The sequence below is a fragment of the Myxine glutinosa genome, chromosome 1 (assembly GCF_964187855.1).
Source record: "Myxine glutinosa chromosome 1, kmMyxGlut1.1, whole genome shotgun sequence".
Taxonomy (NCBI): domain Eukaryota; kingdom Metazoa; phylum Chordata; class Myxini; order Myxiniformes; family Myxinidae; genus Myxine; species Myxine glutinosa.
The window spans coordinates 132706733-132726590 of record NC_136261.1 but is presented as its reverse complement, the minus strand read 5'-3'; the positions used below and the strand labels follow the sequence as shown (position 1 = coordinate 132726590).

General features: G+C 45.6%; 1 protein-coding gene across 1 annotated transcript in view; it reads right to left on the bottom strand.

The window, feature by feature from the left end:
- LOC137428629 (tubby protein homolog) overlaps window positions 1-19858 on the bottom strand; it is a 37196-nt gene that overhangs the window by 10833 nt on the left and 6505 nt on the right. The window contains exons 3-6 of the mRNA XM_078768874.1: window positions 16107-16219; window positions 13263-13374; window positions 12957-13055; window positions 9114-9285 (exon numbers count right to left, since the gene is read on the bottom strand). Coding sequence (XP_078625000.1) covers window positions 9114-9285; window positions 12957-13055; window positions 13263-13374; window positions 16107-16219 — 496 coding nt within the window. The remainder of the gene's footprint in view (window positions 1-9113; window positions 9286-12956; window positions 13056-13262; window positions 13375-16106; window positions 16220-19858) is intronic.

Genomic DNA, 19858 nt, shown 5'->3' with positions numbered 1-19858 from the left:
CCATCTGGCGGGGGAAAAGATGAAGCGCAGGTACGACGACCGGAGCCAGGGGAGTCAATACGCTCCGGGGATGAAGATTTGGTTCTTTAATCCCCGGAGGCGGAAGGGAAGGTGCCCAAAGCTCACCTCCCCCTGGCAAGGCCCAGGAGTCGTCCTGTCGCAAATCTGTGACGTGGTCATTAAGATCAAAATGGGGCCACGAGCCCTCCCTCGGATCATCCACGCCGACCGGATAAGACCTTACACCGGCGAGCAGGCGCCCCCGTGGATTGCCTCGGCTTTAGATGCCGAGGCGGGACCCAGTACCTCTGAATAAGGGGGGCTTATTAGTGCCAGAGGACTGGGGGATTGATGAGCGATGGGCCCGGTGGGTAAGGGTGGCATCCCTGCCACCCTTCCCATGGTGGGGCAAAGGAGCAATAGTTTCTGGGGTGTATGGCAGTGAAAACTAGCCCGGGTGGGTTAGGATATTGATAGGGCCCAAGAAGATGACATTAGGTAACGTTAAGATTAGTTAGTGACTGATACCTGTAGTGGGGACGCAGGTAGTTTAGAGTGGATGATAATGACGTGGGAGCGCAATAGTTTAAAGGGACGACTGGGAAGCGCAAGTTTCAGAAGGGAGTAGTTAGATGAGATGATGCTGTGTGAGAGCTGGACAGGTGTGTGGAGCAGTGTATGAGTAATGAGTGTTGTGGATCAGCGCGAATGCGCTTGGGGAGAGAAGGGTGCAGGTGGCACCAGGTGTGTGAGCACAGGTGTGCAAGTGCAGGTGTGTGGAATACATGGAGTATTGGAATGAGTGGTGTGGAGAGAGTTGGAGTAAGTGGTACGGAGTGGTGTGCATGGTGCGAAGGTGTGGATGGGGGAAGAGTGGACCCCTTTCACGAGTACCCGGGGCGGGTAGTGTAAGTGTTAGGTAGAGGGTATAGGTAAATTGTGGTTGGATATTGGCATCTGTGGTGCGGGTGAAAGAATGGTCTTTGGATGGGTGCATTAGTGTTGTGGAAATGGCTGGGCGTGTAGCCTGTTAGTGTGTGTAGTTGGTTTGGGCACTCCACCACTGTGAGGATGTCGGCCAGGTGAGGCCGCAGGTGGGCTCTGGGAGCCGTTAGTGTCAGTGGGTGCCTGAGGATCCCGGGTGTGGATCGGGCAGCCCGTGCCAGAGAGGGCACTGAGGGGGTGAGAGTGCGAGAGGGCCTTCCCCAGTTAGTTAGGTTAGGGTGAGGAGCAGGTAAGCTCGGGTGGCAACTACAGTGGTGGAGGTGTGCAGGTGGGTAGACCTGCTGGGAGAGCTACACGTCACAGCCCGGAAATTGTGCGAGAGCACCGAGTGTTGAATCGGGGGAGTGAGACCCCAAATTGAGAGGCACCACAGTTTGGTCAATGGGAATTGGTTTTTAGAACCCATAGTGTAAGTGGGCCAATGGTTTGGCAGGAGGAAGACCCCGGGTAATGTAAAGTTGTTAAAGTCATTTAGGAAATAGTTAGGATTGATGAACCTGTCGCACCATACGCAGCCACTTACCTGTGGTGATGATGATGACTCCACACCTGTGTTTTCTTTGTTCTGTGTGCAGGAAATGAGAATTGCTGTGTGGATTGGTGAGACGCATCACGACGTGGATGAGACATTGGGGTGATTCCATCTCTCCCTCCCTAGGAGGGACTGATGATGAATTGGTGATGGCAAATTTTGATGAGAGTTGGAAATGGCAAATTTGATTGGTTAGGAGGGAGAGAAGACGAATTTGGTTTATGGGAGGAACGGGGAAGACAGTAGGGACGTTTGTTGATTTGTAAAGTAGATGTTTATGGGTAGTGTTGTGTTTTGTGGATACAGTAAGGGGTAAGGGAGGGGCAATGTAGGTTACCTGGTGGGGGGGGGGCGTACGGTAGGAACGTACCTGTCTCACCTGGTTCCCATGTGCCCCCAGTGTGCATTACCTTGTATTGCGTGCACTTTTGCGCCCTTACCACCTCACTCACTTGTCTTTTCTTTTGTCTCCCACCTCCGAGGATCTGGCTTTGGGGCAGAGAGAGAGGAGAGAGAGGTGCTGGCTCCGCAGTTGTGGGCCTGTACTTTCGCTGCTTGCTGCCTGGATCGATACACCATATGGACCGCAATTTTTGTGGCCGCCCACCATGGACCGCAGTTCTCTTGCGGGCAAGCACCACCCGTTGATGGACCTATGGGTCAACGTGGCACCTATGCCATACAGGTGAACCACTTTTAGTTGGCCCCCCTGACGGCCACAATTTAGAAATGGACGCGGTTGGCGCCTTTCTTTATTTCTAAGGAAGCCAGAAGGCCAAGTGCTCCATGAAGGCAAGACCAGCGGCAGAACATCGGCCGGCTGCAACACCACCGGTGACCATGGATACTTAATTGTGCATTTCTATGAACACTTTATTGGTGCACCGGATGGTGCTGACTGTGTGATGGGGTGGTGCTTTTGGAGCTTGGATGGGGTGCTCTGCACATTATTAAAGGCCATAAGGCCACAGGGCACTCGTGGGTTGGTGTATCGATGCTGGCATGCGTGCTCTCTCTCTATGCATAACATCTGCATGTGTTCCTCCAAAAACAGGTCCTGGATCGTAGTGTAAATATCAGTGTAGTCTTGTGTAAATAATGCTCCCTACCGGCTGTATGTTTAGTTTGAGGATTCTTTCCGCGATTCGGTTATCCTGTGGGTGTGTTTCTGTGAGGAGAAGGGTGCAACGTCGCAGGGGGACATATTTACTCATTTGTGAACATCTGTAAAACTGTCGCACTCAGGGTTGAGTTAATAGTAGAGGGAACTACATCTGAGTACCACACTAAAGTAGGTAAAAATTTATCGGGTCGGGACGCCCCGAGGTAGAGAAGGGTGCAATGTTGCGGATATGGGATTTGGCCTCCATCCATATCCGCTTGTAAATATTCCCCTATTTCCCCAATACTCCCCAACTATCCCCAATCCCCCATTCCCTAGTCCCATTGTCTGTAAACAACACTCTGTAGCCCCGACCTTCCCCTTTTTCCCCCATTAAATGTCGTGCCCAGGTTCACCACATCTCACGTAGACAACTATAGGACATCTTGCTAGTTATTCTTAGTCTATGTCAGTTAAGGACTCGTTTCCATTAATTCTGACTCTTCGTTGCACCAGAATGTGATTGTATGGCACCATTAGTAAGTTTAGGACCTCCCAATACCTCCCCGCATCTCTTCCTCATGGAACAACAACACCAACAACAACAACAGCGGCGGCGGAGCGGCGGCGGCGCGGGGAGTGTGCGTCCTCACTCCGGCTTGGTTAGCCGCCATTGAGCATGTGCTCCGACGGGGTTACCACGCAGGGGCTCACTGTCAGCTCCTCGTCAAGGGCGGAGCCTGGTAACCCCCTGCACCCAATAAGAAGCGGCGGACCGATTCCATCTGGGGCGGAGCTAACGAGCCGAGGGCGTGTCACTCCCCGCTGGACATGCGCAGGAAGACGGAGGTGACGTCAGATGCGCCCCCAGCTTGGAAAGACAAGTCGCGACCTCCGAGCGCTGAGCGACCTCCCCGCATCTTTGGACCGGACCGGGTCGATTTTGCCCCTGAGCCAAGGTGCACCTTGAGCCATCGAATACCTGCCCCTCCTTGCCATCAATCCCCGTGTGAGTCAGTTTTGTCCCGTTTATCTGTGGTCTGTCGGGAATAAGATACGCGTGTTTAAGTGCCCACCTTTCTATGCTGTCTCTCTCATCCCTGTAATCTAACCTTCCGCAATATTATAACCTCCTCCGGAGGTCTTGAGAACCGTACCCCTGGTGTCGTGTCATTTTAAACCCAGCCGTTGTGTCCTTTCCTCAATTGATCTAGCATAGCGCGACTCGGCCAACGTTCGAGTATAATCGGGTAACTTGTGCGAACACGGCGGCCATTCCGCTCGGCCCATCATAACATCTAAGTCGTGTCCGTAACAATTGGTGTCAGGAGTGGGATTCCACAGGAGTTGCACACCGACCAGGGACGAAATTTTGAGAGCAAATTGCTAAAAGATGTGTGCAGTCTCCTGTCAATTCGGAAAACCAGAACAACGCCTTTAAGACCTCAATCTGACGGGATGGTGGAAAGATTTAACCGAACTCTAATCCAACAACTGGCACTGTTCACCGCCACCCGTCAGGATGACTGGGACGAACATCTCCCTTATTTGCTTATGGCCTACCGAACCAGCCAGCACGGGGCCACCGCATGCAGTCCAGCGTTGCTTATGTATGGGCGGGAGTTACGGGCTCCCGCCGACTTGCTATGCGGTCCCGTGCCAGACACAGTGGTTAACCCACCGAGGGAGGGGTACGCACGTCACCTAGAGGAAGGCATGGAGCTAGTCCATGCCTTCGCCCGCCGCCAACTCCATCTGGCGGGGGAAAAGATGAAGCGCAGGTACGACGACCGGAGCCAGGGGAGTCAATACGCTCCGGGGATGAAGATTTGGTTCTTTAATCCCCGGAGGCGGAAGGGAAGGTGCCCAAAGCTCACCTCCCCCTGGCAAGGCCCAGGAGTCGTCCTGTCGCAAATCTGTGACGTGGTCATTAAGATCAAAATGGGGCCACGAGCCCTCCCTCGGATCGTCCACGCCGACCGGATAAGACCTTACACCGGCGAGCAGGCGCCCCCGTGGATTGCCTCGGCTTTAGATGCCGAGGCGGGACCCAGTACCTCTGAATAAGGGGGGCTTATTAGTGCCAGAGGACTGGGGGATTGATGAGCGATGGGCCCGGTGGGTAAGGGTGGCATCCCTGCCACCCTTCCCATGGTGGGGCAAAGGAGCAATAGTTTCTGGGGTGTATGGCAGTGAAAACTAGCCCGGGTGGGTTAGGATATTGATAGGGCCCTAGAAGATGACATTAGGTAACGTTAAGATTAGTTAGTGACTGATACCTGTAGTGGGGACGCAGGTAGTTTAGAGTGGATGATAATGACGTGGGAGCGCAATAGTTTAAAGGGACGACTGGGAAGCGCAAGTTTCAGAAGGGAGTAGTTAGATGAGATGATGCTGTGTGAGAGCTGGACAGGTGTGTGGAGCAGTGTATGAGTAATGAGTGTTGTGGATCAGCGCGAATGCGCTTGGGGAGAGAAGGGTGCAGGTGGCACCAGGTGTGTGAGCACAGGTGTGCAAGTGCAGGTGTGTGGAATACATGGAGTATTGGAATGAGTGGTGTGGAGAGAGTTGGAGTAAGTGGTACGGAGTGGTGTGCATGGTGCGAAGGTGTGGATGGGGGAAGAGTGGACCCCTTTCACGAGTACCCGGGGCGGGTAGTGTAAGTGTTAGGTAGAGGGTATAGGTAAATTGTGGTTGGATATTGGCATCTGTGGTGCGGGTGAAAGAATGGTCTTTGGATGGGTGCATTAGTGTTGTGGAAATGGCTGGGCGTGTAGCCTGTTAGTGTGTGTAGTTGGTTTGGGCACTCCACCACTGTGAGGATGTCGGCCAGGTGAGGCCGCAGGTGGGCTCTGGGAGCCGTTAGTGTCAGTGGGTGCCTGAGGATCCCGGGTGTGGATCGGGCAGCCCGTGCCAGAGAGGGCACTGAGGGGGTGAGAGTGCGAGAGGGCCTTCCCCAGTTAGTTAGGTTAGGGTGAGGAGCAGGTAAGCTCGGGTGGCAACTACAGTGGTGGAGGTGTGCAGGTGGGTAGACCTGCTGGGAGAGCTACACGTCACAGCCCGGAAATTGTGCGAGAGCACCGAGTGTTGAATCGGGGGAGTGAGACCCCAAATTGAGAGGCACCACAGTTTGGTCAATGGGAATTGGTTTTTAGAACCCATAGTGTAAGTGGGCCAATGGTTTGGCAGGAGGAAGACCCCGGGTAATGTAAAGTTGTTAAAGTCATTTAGGAAATAGTTAGGATTGATGAACCTGTCGCACCATACGCAGCCACTTACCTGTGGTGATGATGATGACTCCACACCTGTGTTTTCTTTGTTCTGTGTGCAGGAAATGAGAATTGCTGTGTGGATTGGTGAGACGCATCACGACGTGGATGAGACATTGGGGTGATTCCATCTCTCCCTCCCGAGGAGGGACTGATGATGAATTGGTGATGGCAAATTTTGATGAGAGTTGGAAATGGCAAATTTGATTGGTTAGGAGGGAGAGAAGACGAATTTGGTTTATGGGAGGAATGGGGAAGACAGTAGGGACGTTTGTTGATTTGTAAAGTAGATGTTTATGGGTAGTGTTGTGTTTTGTGGATACAGTAAGGGGTAAGGGAGGGGCAATGTAGGTTACCTGGTGGGGGGGGGGGGGGGCGTACGGTAGGAACGTACCTGTCTCACCTGGTTCCCATGTGCCCCCAGTGTGCATTACCTTGTATTGCGTGCACTTTTGCGCCCTTACCACCTCACTCACTTGTCTTTTCTTTTGTCTCCCACCTCCGAGGATCTGGCTTTGGGGCAGAGAGAGAGGAGAGAGAGGTGCTGGCTCCGCAGTTGTGGGCCTGTACTTTCGCTGCTTGCTGCCTGGATCGATACACCATATGGACCGCAATTTTTGTGGCCGCCCACCATGGACCGCAGTTCTCTTGCGGGCAAGCACCACCCGTTGATGGACCTATGGGTCAACGTGGCACCTATGCCATACAGGTGAACCACTTTTAGTTGGCCCCCCTGACGGCCACAATTTAGAAATGGACGCGGTTGGCGCCTTTCTTTATTTCTAAGGAAGCCAGAAGGCCAAGTGCTCCATGAAGGCAAGACCAGCGGCAGAACATCGGCCGGCTGCGACACCACCGGTGACCATGGATACTTAATTGTGCATTTCTATGAACACTTTATTGGTGCACCGGATGGTGCTGACTGTGTGATGGGGTGGTGCTTTTGGTGCTTGCATGGGGTGCTCTGCACATTATTAAAGGCCATAAGGCCACAGGGCACTCGTGGGTTGGTGTATCGATGCTGGCATGCGTGCTCTCTCTCTATGCATAACATCTGCATGTGTTCCTCCAAAAACAGGTCCTGGATCGTAGTGTAAATATCAGTGTAGTCTTGTGTAAATAATGCTCCCTACCGGCTGTATGTTTAGTTTGAGGATTCTTTCCGCGATTCGGTTATCCTGTGGGTGTGTTTCTGTGAGGAGAAGGGTGCAACGTTGCAGGGGGACATATTTACTCATTTGTGAACATCTGTAAAACTGTCGCACTCAGGGTTGAGTTAATAGTAGAGGGAACTACATCTGAGTACCACACTAAAGTAGGTAAAAATTTATCGGGTCGGGACGCCCCGAGGTAGAGAAGGGTGCAATGTTGCGGATATGGGATTTGGCCTCCATCCATATCCGCTTGTAAATATTCCCCTATTTCCCCAATACTCCCCAACTATCCCCAATCCCCCATTCCCTAGTCCCATTGTCTGTAAACAACACTCTGTAGCCCCGACCTTCCCCTTTTTCCCCCATTAAATGTCGTGCCCAGGTTCACCACATCTCACGTAGACAACTATAGGACATCTTGCTAGTTATTCTTAGTCTATGTCAGTTAAGGACTCGTTTCCATTAATTCTGACTCTTCGTTGCACCAGAATGTGATTGTATGGCACCATTAGTAAGTTTAGGACCTCCCAATACCTCCCCGCATCTCTTCCTCATGGAACAACAACACCAACAACAACAACAGCGGCGGCGGAGCGGCGGCGGCGCGGGGAGTGTGCGTCCTCACTCCGGCTTGGTTAGCCGCCATTGAGCATGTGCTCCGACGGGGTTACCACGCAGGGGCTCACTGTCAGCTCCTCGTCAAGGGCGGAGCCCGGTAACCCCCCGCACCCAATAAGAAGCGGCGGACCGATTCCATCTGGGGCGGAGCTAACGAGCCGAGGGCGTGTCACTCCCCGCTGGACATGCGCAGGAAGACGGAGGTGACGTCAGATGCGCCCCCAGCTTGGAAAGACAAGTCGCGACCTCCGAGCGCTGAGCGACCTCCCCGCATCTTTGGACCGGACCGGGTCGATTTTGCCCCTGAGCCAAGGTGCACCTTGAGCCATCGAATACCTGCCCCTCCTTGCCATCAATCCCCGTGTGAGTCAGTTTTGTCCCGTTTATCTGTGGTCTGTCGGGAATAAGATACGCGTGTTTAAGTGCCCACCTTTCTATGCTGTCTCTCTCATCCCTGTAATCTAACCTTCCGCAATATTATAACCTCCTCCGGAGGTCTTGAGAACCGTACCCCTGGTGTCGTGTCATTTTAAACCCAGCCGTTGTGTCCTTTCCTCAATTGATCTAGCATAGCGCGACTCGGCCAACGTTCGAGTATAATCGGGTAACTTGTGCGAACACGGCGGCCATTCCGCTCGGCCCATCATAACATCTAAGTCGTGTCCGTAACAATACCATACCCTATGTACTATTTACAGGAAGAGAAAATAAATTTAGAGGAAAGAAAAGAAAGGGCGTAAAGAGAGAGAGTGGAGGAGTTGGGAAGGAAGTTGGAGAGCATGCAAATTTGGGGAGAGGATGGAAGCAATGTGTAAAGATTAATGAGACTGCTGGGGTAGGGGAAGAGGAAGTCAAACAACAAAACAACAACATGGATTTTAAGGCCATTTTCCCTGCTAGAGCGGGGGTTAGCCTTGCGGTCCCCATGACAATCTTCTCCATTTTGCCCTATTTTCTGCATCTCTCCTTGTTAACCCCCTTGCCCACATTTCTTCTTCCACCATCTTTAGCCAAGTCTTTCTCTGTCTTCCCCGTCCTCTACTTCCTTCTACATTCATTTCTATCACTCTTCTCAACCAGTCACTTTCATCCTTCCTCAACACATGAGTAAACCATCTCAAACTGTTTCTCTTCACAGCATCAATCACATCATCATATCACATCAAGAGGAAGTCAAAATACTGCCATTTTGCATCTATAATAGAAATAACTCCAAAGTGCATTGAAAAGATCGAAAATAATAAGTACTGTATTGTATTGTAATATAAAGAGGTCTCATGTTTGTTCATCATATATAATGTTTCAAATAACAGTTACATTATAGGCTCATTCACAATACCGATTATGCAGCCAGAATTGTTTTTAAAAACAAAAAATCACCAGGCTGCTGCCCATGAAAAATCCCCCCTTTGTCCCACTTTTATGCCACCTACGATCACTGCTGTGTACAATCTGAAAGTTCTTCACAGATGCCTGGGTTACCCTCCCATGGAAGTTTAGGACGTAAGATTGCGTTTCCTCATTCCATATCGGAGCCTTATTGTGCAACTCAATAAGGCCCTCCATGGAGCGACCCTGCCAACGTGTCAGTAGTGACTCACTCTCCTGTTGCAAAGAGGCAGAAAAGATCCAAAATATTTTTTTTTTTAATGATGCATTGCATGCATAAAAACATGTCCTGCAGCTCAAATACCAAGTTTATTCAATGTGAGATACATCCTTATGACTGCAACCATTTCAAAGTTTTGAAGTCTTTAAAGTTATTCTATATTCCCTTCACAATGAAAGTTTCCTATTCAATTGAGAAACTTACCCAAGTTTCATATTGAGATTATATACAGCTTTAGCTACATACAAATGCTGTATTAATTCTCTTTGTTTAATTTCACACTTATTGGACAATCTATTATTTCAAATTTCAAAGTGAAATTTTGATCGAAAATTTAGGTGAAGTCAGCTTGACATTAATTCCACCAAAAAAAGGACAGCAAATACTCGTCTGAAATAATTGTCATCGTCACCATGAAAATGTTCTACATTACTCGATGGAATGTTGATTCTTGCAACAAACTTTCCAAAATAAAACATCAGCACTCAATGAATCTTTAGAAAAAGTTACAAAGGCAATATTAACGTCACGTTTTGACAAAATTCTGATCAAAAGATGTAAGAAGAGTTATTCATAAAAAAATGTCTCTTGGTCATGTGATTATAGGCAGGTGGGAAATGTCATGTGGTACTTGCCTCTGACATTCAGATTCAGGTTTCTTAGTATTATTCTTTAAGCACTGATCTCAGACTAAGCAAGGATATGTGAGTGTGTGTGTATATATACATATATATATATATATATATATATATATATATATATATATATATATATATATATATATATATATATATATGTATGTATATATGAAGAAGAAACACCTTTAGAGGCCATTTCTCGCCTTTTTAGATCCCCTTTTTGAAGCAATGTTTTATGGCCGGATGCCCTTCCTGCCGCCAACCCTGTTAGTCGCCTCTTGCGACACATCGGGAATTACCAGTGAACTGGTACTCAATTTGCCGACCTCCGAAGGATGACAGGCTGCATCAACCCCCCTGGCGTTAATTCAGCGATCGATCAGGATTCAAACCCTGGATCCTAGGATCCCAAGCCGCCACCCAAACCGCTAAGCCAACACCAGGTGTGTGTGTGTGTGTGTGTGTGTGTGTGTGTGTGTGTGTGTGTGTGTGTGTGTGTGTGTGTGTGTGTGTGTGTGTGTGTGTGTGTGTGTATGTATGTGTGTGTATGTATGTATGTGTATATATATATATATATATATATATATATATATATATATATATATATATATATATATATATATATATATATATATATACATTTACATTTATTTATTATATATACATATACAGTCATGTGAAAAAGTAAGTACACCCCATGTAAAGTTTTGACTTTTTCAACATATTTCAACATACAGCTATTTGATCTTCATTTCAACAATATTGATAGATAAAGGTGATATAATACATCAAATATCATGAAACATTTACATTTTGTAGTCCATTGTATAATTTAAATAAACATAAATGCAAATTTCGCATGTGGAAAAAGTAAGTACACCCTTGGCCCTAATAGGTGATATTGCCCCCTTTGGCAGAAACAACCTCAAGTAGGCGTTTCTTATGACTGTCTACCAGTCTCTGACATCGACTGGGAGAAATTTTTGCCCACTCCTCCATGCAGAATTCTTCCAGCTGTGCGATGTTTGAGGGGTTTCTTGCATGCACAGCTCGTTTCAAATCCCCCCACAACATCTCGATGGGATTTAGATCCAGGCTTTGACTTGGCCATTCCAAAACCCTCCATTTCTTTCTTTTCAGCCATTCCTGGGTGGATTTACTGGTATGATTATGGCCATTGTCATGTTGCAAGGTTCACCTTCGGTTGAGCTTCAACTTCCCGACAGATGGCCTCAAATTATCCTCATTGCACCCTCTGGTACAATGAAGAATTCATAGTGGATTCTATTGTGGTGAGCTTCCCAGTCCCTGATTCAGCAAATCTGCCCCAAACCATAATATTTCCACCACCATGCTTTACAGTTGGTATCAGGTTATTGTGGTCAAATGCTGTCTTTGGTTTTCGCCAAACATGTCTTCTGGTACTGTGGCCAAATAGCTCTACCTTTGACTCATCTGTCCAGAGCACATTGTTCCAGATGTGCTGGTCTTTGCCAAGGTGTTCATTGGCAAACTTTAGTCTTGCCCTGGTGTTCTTTCTGGACAGCAAAGGTTTCCTCCTGGCACACCTCCCATGTAGATCAAATTTGTGCAGCCTCTTTCTAATGGTAGACTCGTGCACTTTGACATCAGCAGTGGCACGATCGACCTGTAGGTCCCGTGATGACATTCTGGGGTTTTTAAAGACTTCTTTCAGCATCTTGCGGTCTGCTCTCGGGCTGAACTTGCTGGGGCGGCCTGGCCTGAACAAGTTGGCAGTTGTTTGGAATCTTCTCCACTTTTAGATGATCTTCCAGACAGTCGAATGATTGATTTAAAATTGTTTGGAGATCTTTTTAAATCCCTTCCCAGACTCGTCGGCATCTATAACCTTCTTTCTGAAGGTCTCAGAGAGCTCTTTTGATCTTGGCATGGTGACGCCGCACACTTCATTAACAAAGACCAAACCAAACTAAATGTCTGAGGTTTAAATAAGACAAGTTCCTCCAAGATCCTCTCTGACGATGTTCTAATCATTTGCACCTGATCTGGTGCACCTGATTCTAATGTTAGGTATTTGAAGTCGTGATAAATGTAGGGGTGTACTTACTTTTTCCACATGCGAAATTTGCATTTATGTTCATTTAAATTATACAATGGACTACAAAATGTAAATGTTTCATGATATTTGTTATATTATATCACCTTTATCTATCAATATTGTTGAAATGAAGATCAAATAGCTGTATGTTGAAATATGTTGAAAAAGTCAAAACTTTACATGGGGTGTACTTACTTTTTCACATGACTGTATATACATATATATATATATATTATACATATTTAAAGAAAGAAAGGCACTTCCAACCAGAGAGTAAAAGCAGATCTACTCCGCAAATTTGAGGAAATAAGCAAGACAATTATATAAATGAACAGGATTATAAATAATTTATTGATATGTGTGGGAAAATTACACACCCAGACCAGAAATCGAACCCAGGTCTTCTGGTGAACCATACCAGTGCTCTTCTATCTGAGCTATCTGGGCAACTCTGACCAAGTACGCCATTTTCCCACATATATAATTGCCCAGTACATTCTACAACGACAGTACATCTATTACATATGTTCTACAACATGGGAAGGTCTATCAAGTACGTAAATGAACGTAGTTATTGCTGTGAATGTACTCTTGTCACATTCAAGTGGCAAACCAATTTAAACCCCAAAATTACAGCTGTATCAATTTAGGCAGTTATTTATCTTCACCAAAGATTGTCCTCCACTTCAAATTCTCCTTCTTTTTTTCACCCTACAACAACACAGCGGTTGTTAAATTTTTGATGTTAGTTGCATCTACATCCTCTAATCTATAAACCTTTTAAAGGAAATTAGCTCAACGATTAAAGGGCTAATGCAAATAAAATGGCATCAATGAACGAATAAATAGCGATGATCCACATGAGCTTCCGACACCCAGTGGTTTCAAATTTAAATCAGCTTGAGTAAAAGGCTACCTCGTGTTTAAAGTTGCCAATGGAATTACTTACATTTTGAGGGCGTACAGGTGCACGCTTAAGCTCTGTGGTCATTCCTGGGACAATAATCGTCATACGCCGTGGCCCTTTGAACCCCAACACATTCGTTTCCTGCAAAATCATCACCCCAACAATGGTATACACATAGCACAGCATCTACTAATTAGCAACTTTTATCATCAATTTCTGATTGTATCCGTGCAACCATTTGTCAGTGGAACAGCCATTGGAAAAAATGATGTTAAAATTAACTGGGTGCGAATCGGTGGTGGAAATAATAAGATGCACAATCGTCAAAAGAAAACTTGGATGACTCACGTAGTAAATGGCAGCCAGCTCCTGCCGCAGCTCCTTCTTTTTTGAAGGTCCAAACTTGTCCAGGCTCAGACCATTGTCAAAAATTGTGAACTTCGTCCCCATGAGGTTTGATCTATTCCACAGGGATTATAAGGTAAAGGGTTAAAATTTGGCCAAAAACAGTTCCATACATAACCCAGAAAAATAATTCCGTTGCAACTCCAGCTTGCCTTTGTTACCTCCGCCACCAAAGGTGGATGTAGCTTATATTTTCACCCCTGTCTGTCTGTTTGTGAACAAGATATCTCAAAAACCCGTGGACGGATGCGGACGAAATTTGGCAGAGATATAGCGTATGTGACAAGGACGAAATGATTCGATTTTGGTGAAGATCCGGATTTGGATCCAGCTGGTAGAATTTTTAAAGTGATTCTTCACCATTGGGAGATGGGGCCAAAAACGACATATGGCAGGATATCTCAAAAAGTGTCGACGGATTTGGACGAAACTTGGTGGACAGGTTGGTTGTGTGACACGGACGATTCGATTTGATTTTGGTGAAGATCTGAATATGGATTCGGATATGAGAAGTATTTAATTTTAAAATGATGTTTCACCATTGAGTGATAGGGCTAAAACCAACATATAGCAGAATATCTCAAAAAGTTGTAGACGGATGCTTTTGATTCAATGTGATTCTGTATTGTGATTTTCTGGTCTACTCTGGGATACACAACGTAAACTGTTCACCTGGAGGAGGTATGCACTCCGCTGAGTGCTGTTCTAGTTAATGTCATTTCAAGAAAGATCCTTTTAAAAAGATCCTTCGATAATAATGTGATTTTCCAAATTAACACCCTAGATGTTTCGCAAATGCATATTGGACTGGCCAGATTCAATGACGAAGTCAGTCCACTGGTGGCATCATCACTGAGGTGTAGCTGTGGTGCTGAGGTCGTGTCCTCCACATTGGGGCAAGTATTTGTATTTTGGCCAGGGTGCCAGTGCCAATTGCCTACTCTTAGCGAAAGACAGTATGGGATATCTTTCATGTCGATAATACTAGCAGACAGGTCCCCAGAATAGTGTCGATGAGAAGAATGACACTCTCATTGATGGAACACTCTGCGATGGAACAAATTCGGACTAAGCAGCTCAAAGGCAAGTGCGCTACCTCTGTGCCATCCTGTTGGACATCTCTGATGGGATTGTCCTCTGAATAATGAATGTGTATAGCAGACCTTCTGGGAAGGCAATAACAAATCACCCAGCATAATCCTTGCAAAGAAACTGCCTTGGTAGCAACAATGCTCAGTAAAAAGTATGGTACATCAAATAAAAAATTGTGGACTTCGTGTGTAACAAAAAAACATTGATTCGGGGCACTTAAGTGTCTGTTTTTGAAAATATTGCAATAAACGAATAAAACCTAATCGATTCCATAATCACTACAAGTGATGGGAAGAAAGATCTGATCTGCTTTATGTTACCCACTGATACAAGCATCATTGGGTCTCCATGGTACTTCAAGACCTCGGGGAGTCTTAAGGAAGCAAGGTGGCCAATCAAGAAGATTGGTGCTTTGATAAATCTCTCATTTGGCATTTTGCAAGAATCTTATGAAACTATGAAGAGAAAAGAATCTCAATATTTAACTTGAACAGTATTGAGAAGTGAGATAGAAATTGGGATGTATAGAATCCATGATTAAGTGTGGTTCTTCAACTGTTTTTTTGTTTTTTTTTGTATACTGAATCGAGGCTCGTGAAAGAGCTGACAACCGCGAGGGAAAGACAGCACAGGGGGACCGCGAGGGAAAGACAGCACAGGGGGACCGCGAGGGAAAGACAGCACAGGGGGACCACGAGGGAAGGACAGCACAGGGGGACCACGAGGGAAAGACAGCACAGGGGGACCGCGAGGGAAAGACAGTACAGGGGGACCACGAGGGAAAGACAGCACAGGGGGACCACGAGGGAAAGACAGCACAGGGGGACCGCGAGGGAAAGACAGCACAGGGGGACCACGAGGGAAAGACAGCACAGGGGGACCGCGAGGGAAAGACAGCACAGGGGGACCACGAGGGAAAGACAGTACGGGGGGACCACGAGGGAAAGACAGCACAGGGGGACCGCGAGGGAAAGACAGCACAGGGGGACCGCGAGGGAAAGACAGCACAGGGGGACTTGTTTCTGTTCACTTGTTTTTAAAATCTCGCCAAGTTAAGAAAGGAGCTGCATCCACCTCTCAATAAGACGACAGTTTGAAATGTTTCCAAGTAAAGACAACTAGTTGGTGAGCCAGATTAAACCACGGTTGATAACAGAAAGCATCAACTGGTGGCTGTAATAGGAGCCCTTCCAACAGCACAATATATTAATACTAGTATAAAAGCCCCTCAAAATGGCGGGCGGTGCAGCCCTGTGAGTTTGCCCAAGTATGAAGCCTCGGCTAAGTGTCAGGTGTGCTTATATCTTCTTTATTCATTGGACATCCTAAGGATGTAAATAAACACTTGCTTTACACTGTGAGCGTTGCTCATCATGTGCAGTGAATTTCACCTCCCTGCGCCTTGTATGCATTGTTCTTATTAAAAAAAAACAAACGCTGCTGTACATCACCCTTGAAGCTCAGTTTGCAAGTCACCGTCTACAATTCCAATAGAAGAGACATAATCACTTTTATTGAAAATGTTTTTCGAGTTTTTTTATCCTCAAAAATATACCGTAGTGAACACACAGTCATGTTAAAAGATTGGCCTTTAAAACCATAATCAAATCGGCCTCATGAAGGGGGACAGACAAATACACACTGTGGTTTATATATAAGCATATAGATTAGGAGCACAATAGCATGTGTACACACCGCAGTTTGCCCACAAAGCTATCTCCATCTCGTGAGAGGTCCACTGGATCTGTTGCAATCAAGTAGTTTGAAGTTTTGCTTCTTTTTCTTTTTCGGCCAGACAATAAGAAAATCTGAAATGAGAAAAATTTAATTTTTATTTCATGCTCACGTTATGGGTGCACGAGGAGAAACATCTCACTTAATAGGCACTATTTTCTGTTTAAAAGAGATGGCATTGCTGAAACAGTTATCTGGAAATATGATCAGTGCTCTGCATCTACCTTCCAAGCAGAAATCCAGCATGAGAATTAAAATTATGGCCAGATAAAATCTACTTTTTTTTTTTAAGGTATTGTTTGATCTTGGTTGTTAACAAGCGAGTGCCAGGCATGAAGAAAATGAAGCGCAAATATTTGAGGCAATCCGCTTTTCATGGTAATGCCTTACTTCACTAAAATAGACATCAAATAAACCTGTGGGATTAAAAGGTTAAGTCTATGCATTTCACAAAATCATTTGTATCCCACTAATGGGCCGGATATGCATCCGGAGCTTAACCAAAATCTAATCTGCTTGTTCTTTTTACTTCCTCAACTTATCTACCAGGTTTTGCCCGGATCAGTCCAGAACGTTTTGAAATATCATGCTTTATATCGTTTTTTGTCTCTATTGGTCGGTATGGTGTGGCGTCTTCACCACTAAATGGGGAAGAAAATTTTTTTTTTAAAGATCTCGGATCCGGATTTGGATCTTCACCACATCGAATCAATTTGTCCCCGTCGCACACCCAACTTGCATCCAGTAAGTTACGTCTGAATCCGTCCATAACATTTTGAGATATCCTGCTCACAGACAGACAGACAAACAGGGGTGGCTGAGGTAAATCACAGTTGGAAGAGGGGGCAAGGGAACACACCAACGGCAGGGTTTACAGACAAAATAGAGGAGGACAAGGGACTTGAAGTGATGGGGAAGAATGAGAGCACGTGGAGGACACAGGAAGTGAACAAGATGGTGATTATTGACATAATTGAAAATCTTTTGCATTACTTATCATTTGAGAGGAATTAACTACAGAGGAAATTCCCTCAATGTAGTGAAATATCATTTGATCACACTATTTTGAAGTTCTCATCGACTGATTGTATGGAGATCACACATAAACTGTTCTCATGCATATATTGTATAATAATAATATATATAAAAGAAAGTTTTTGTTTGTTTGTTTGTTTGTTTGTCTGCATGCGCTAATCTCTTGAACGGTGAAAGATAGGAGGAAACCTCTGAAACAAAAAATGTTGGGACGGGCCCCGGGAAGGTTATAGGCTAGGTGGCGAGGCTGGTTGAGGCCGCCTCGGCCGGGCTGGGCCCATTTCGCAATTAAAAGCTGAGCTGAATTATAGTAGTCAATCTTCTACGGCCGTGAGTAAAAGCTGAATTATAGTAGTAAATTCATTCAAAAAGAACTAAAAATGTTGGGACGGGCCCCGGGAAGGTTATAGGCTAGGTGGCGAAGCCGGCCGAGGCCACTTCAGCCGGGCTGGGCCCATTTTGCAATTAAAAGCTGAGCTGAATTATCGTAGTCAATCTTCTACGGCCGCGAGTCAAAGCTGAATTATAGTAGTAAATTCATTCAAAAAGAACCCAGGCAGCGCCAGGTGCTTTCGGCTAGTATAAAATAAAGTTTTTGTTTGTTTGTTTGTTTGGGTGCACACGCTAATCTCCTGAACGGTGAAAGATAGGACGAAACCTCTGAAACAAAAAATGTCGGGACGGGCCCCGGGAAGGTTATAGGCAAGGTCGCGAGGCCGGTTGAGGCCACCTCGGCTGGGCTGGGCCCATTTAGCAATAAATCTTCTTCTTTCAAAATTCTCTTGAAGTACAACTTATGCACTTAATAGGAATATCTGACTGATTGCAACACATTGCAACACATTGCAATATATATATATTGTTGCGGTTTTAGAACCCACATTTGTTGTAAATAAATAATTACTTGTAAATATCCCATGACATTAAAGGTTAAAGGCAGCACCCTTAGTTAGGCCACAGCAACACGTACGTCACCATAGAAATTCCAGTTATTTCATTATTATGTGTCCGCGCCTTTGTTAGCATTCACTCAGGCGCCGCCATTGACCATGCGGTCGGCTCGAGGAAGTAGGGGGCGGGACGCCAAGAACAAGGTGTGGCCTGTCAACTAGCCATCAAAGGCGTGGCCGGTAAGCCCCCACCAGCCAACCAGGGCTGAGGCAAGATCACTGATGGGCATGGCCTTTGTGGAGCACGGAGTGATCTTGGCGCGTGTTATAAAAGCACGAGCGCAAAGCCCTTTTACGGACTTCTACTGGAGGACTGCGCGGAGACGTCTGATCGTAAAGGACTCATTCAGCGGCGCTCATGAAAAGGGACTATTGGGAAAGGCGCTTTATTGAAGGACTGCTTTCTATGGTACTGCGCAGAAGAACCTCCTGTAACGGGACTGATCCAGGAGCGCACATTGCGAAAGGACTCACTCGCTGATGCTGTAAGAGAACCTTGGAGTGGGTGCGTTTGGCACAGCCATACAATTATTATGTACGCTGAAGGACACCAGCCTCCCCCCCCCCCCACCCCCCCTCGCCATATGTAAGGCCCGGTCACGTTCCAACTACGCGCGGAGCTGCCTGCCGGGTTTCGCCCGCGGGACCGGAGCCTAGACCCCATCGCCTGGACCATCCACCTGGACCTTCCACCCTACCACCTACAATCCCCGTGTGAGTGCGTATGTTTGTCTGTGGTTGTAAGTTAAGACTGTGTAGTTAAGCCTGGCCTGTGTCCTGCTTCTTCTCCTTCTTCCTGTACATTCTTTCCTTTCCTCTTCTTTTTGGTTTGTAAATAAATTACCTTGTTCTTTCTTGGTTTTCCCTAATCCGATCGCATCCGTCCTTTCTTTCAATTGAGTACCTGTGGCACGATTCGGAACCGCTCAGAATCGGGTTAGTCATTGTTAACGGCCTGAGTCGTGGCTCACTTCGCTCGGCATGTCCACTAACGCCGCGGCTCGGGCGGGGCTCATTTCCCGCTTCCCGGAAGGCACTGGTAATTAGGTAATAGGAACAATTCGGCCTACCACCTTATTCAGCGCCGACCGGAAGTGACATCATAGCTCCAGGACTCGGGACGGCCAGCTTAAAGGACAAGGGGATTAATCCCCCCTTGATAAGGGGAGCGCCGATCCCCGAGATCCGTAACAATATATATATATATATATATATATATATATATATATATATAATATTATTTTATATATATATATATATATATATATATATATATATATATATATATATATATATATATATATATATATATATATATATACATATATATATATATACATATATATATATATATATACATATATATATATATATATACATATATATATATATATATATATATATATATATATATATATAATATATATAGATATATATATATATATATAGATATATATATATATATATATAGATAGATATATATATATATATATATATATATATATATATATATATATATATATATATATATATATATATATATATACGTATATATATATATATATATATATATATATATATATATATAATATATATATATATATATATATATATACAGTCACATGAAAAAGTAAGTACACCCCACATAAAGTTTTGACTTTTTCAACATATTTCAACATACAACTATTTGATCTTCATTTCAACAATATTGATAGATAAAGGTGATAT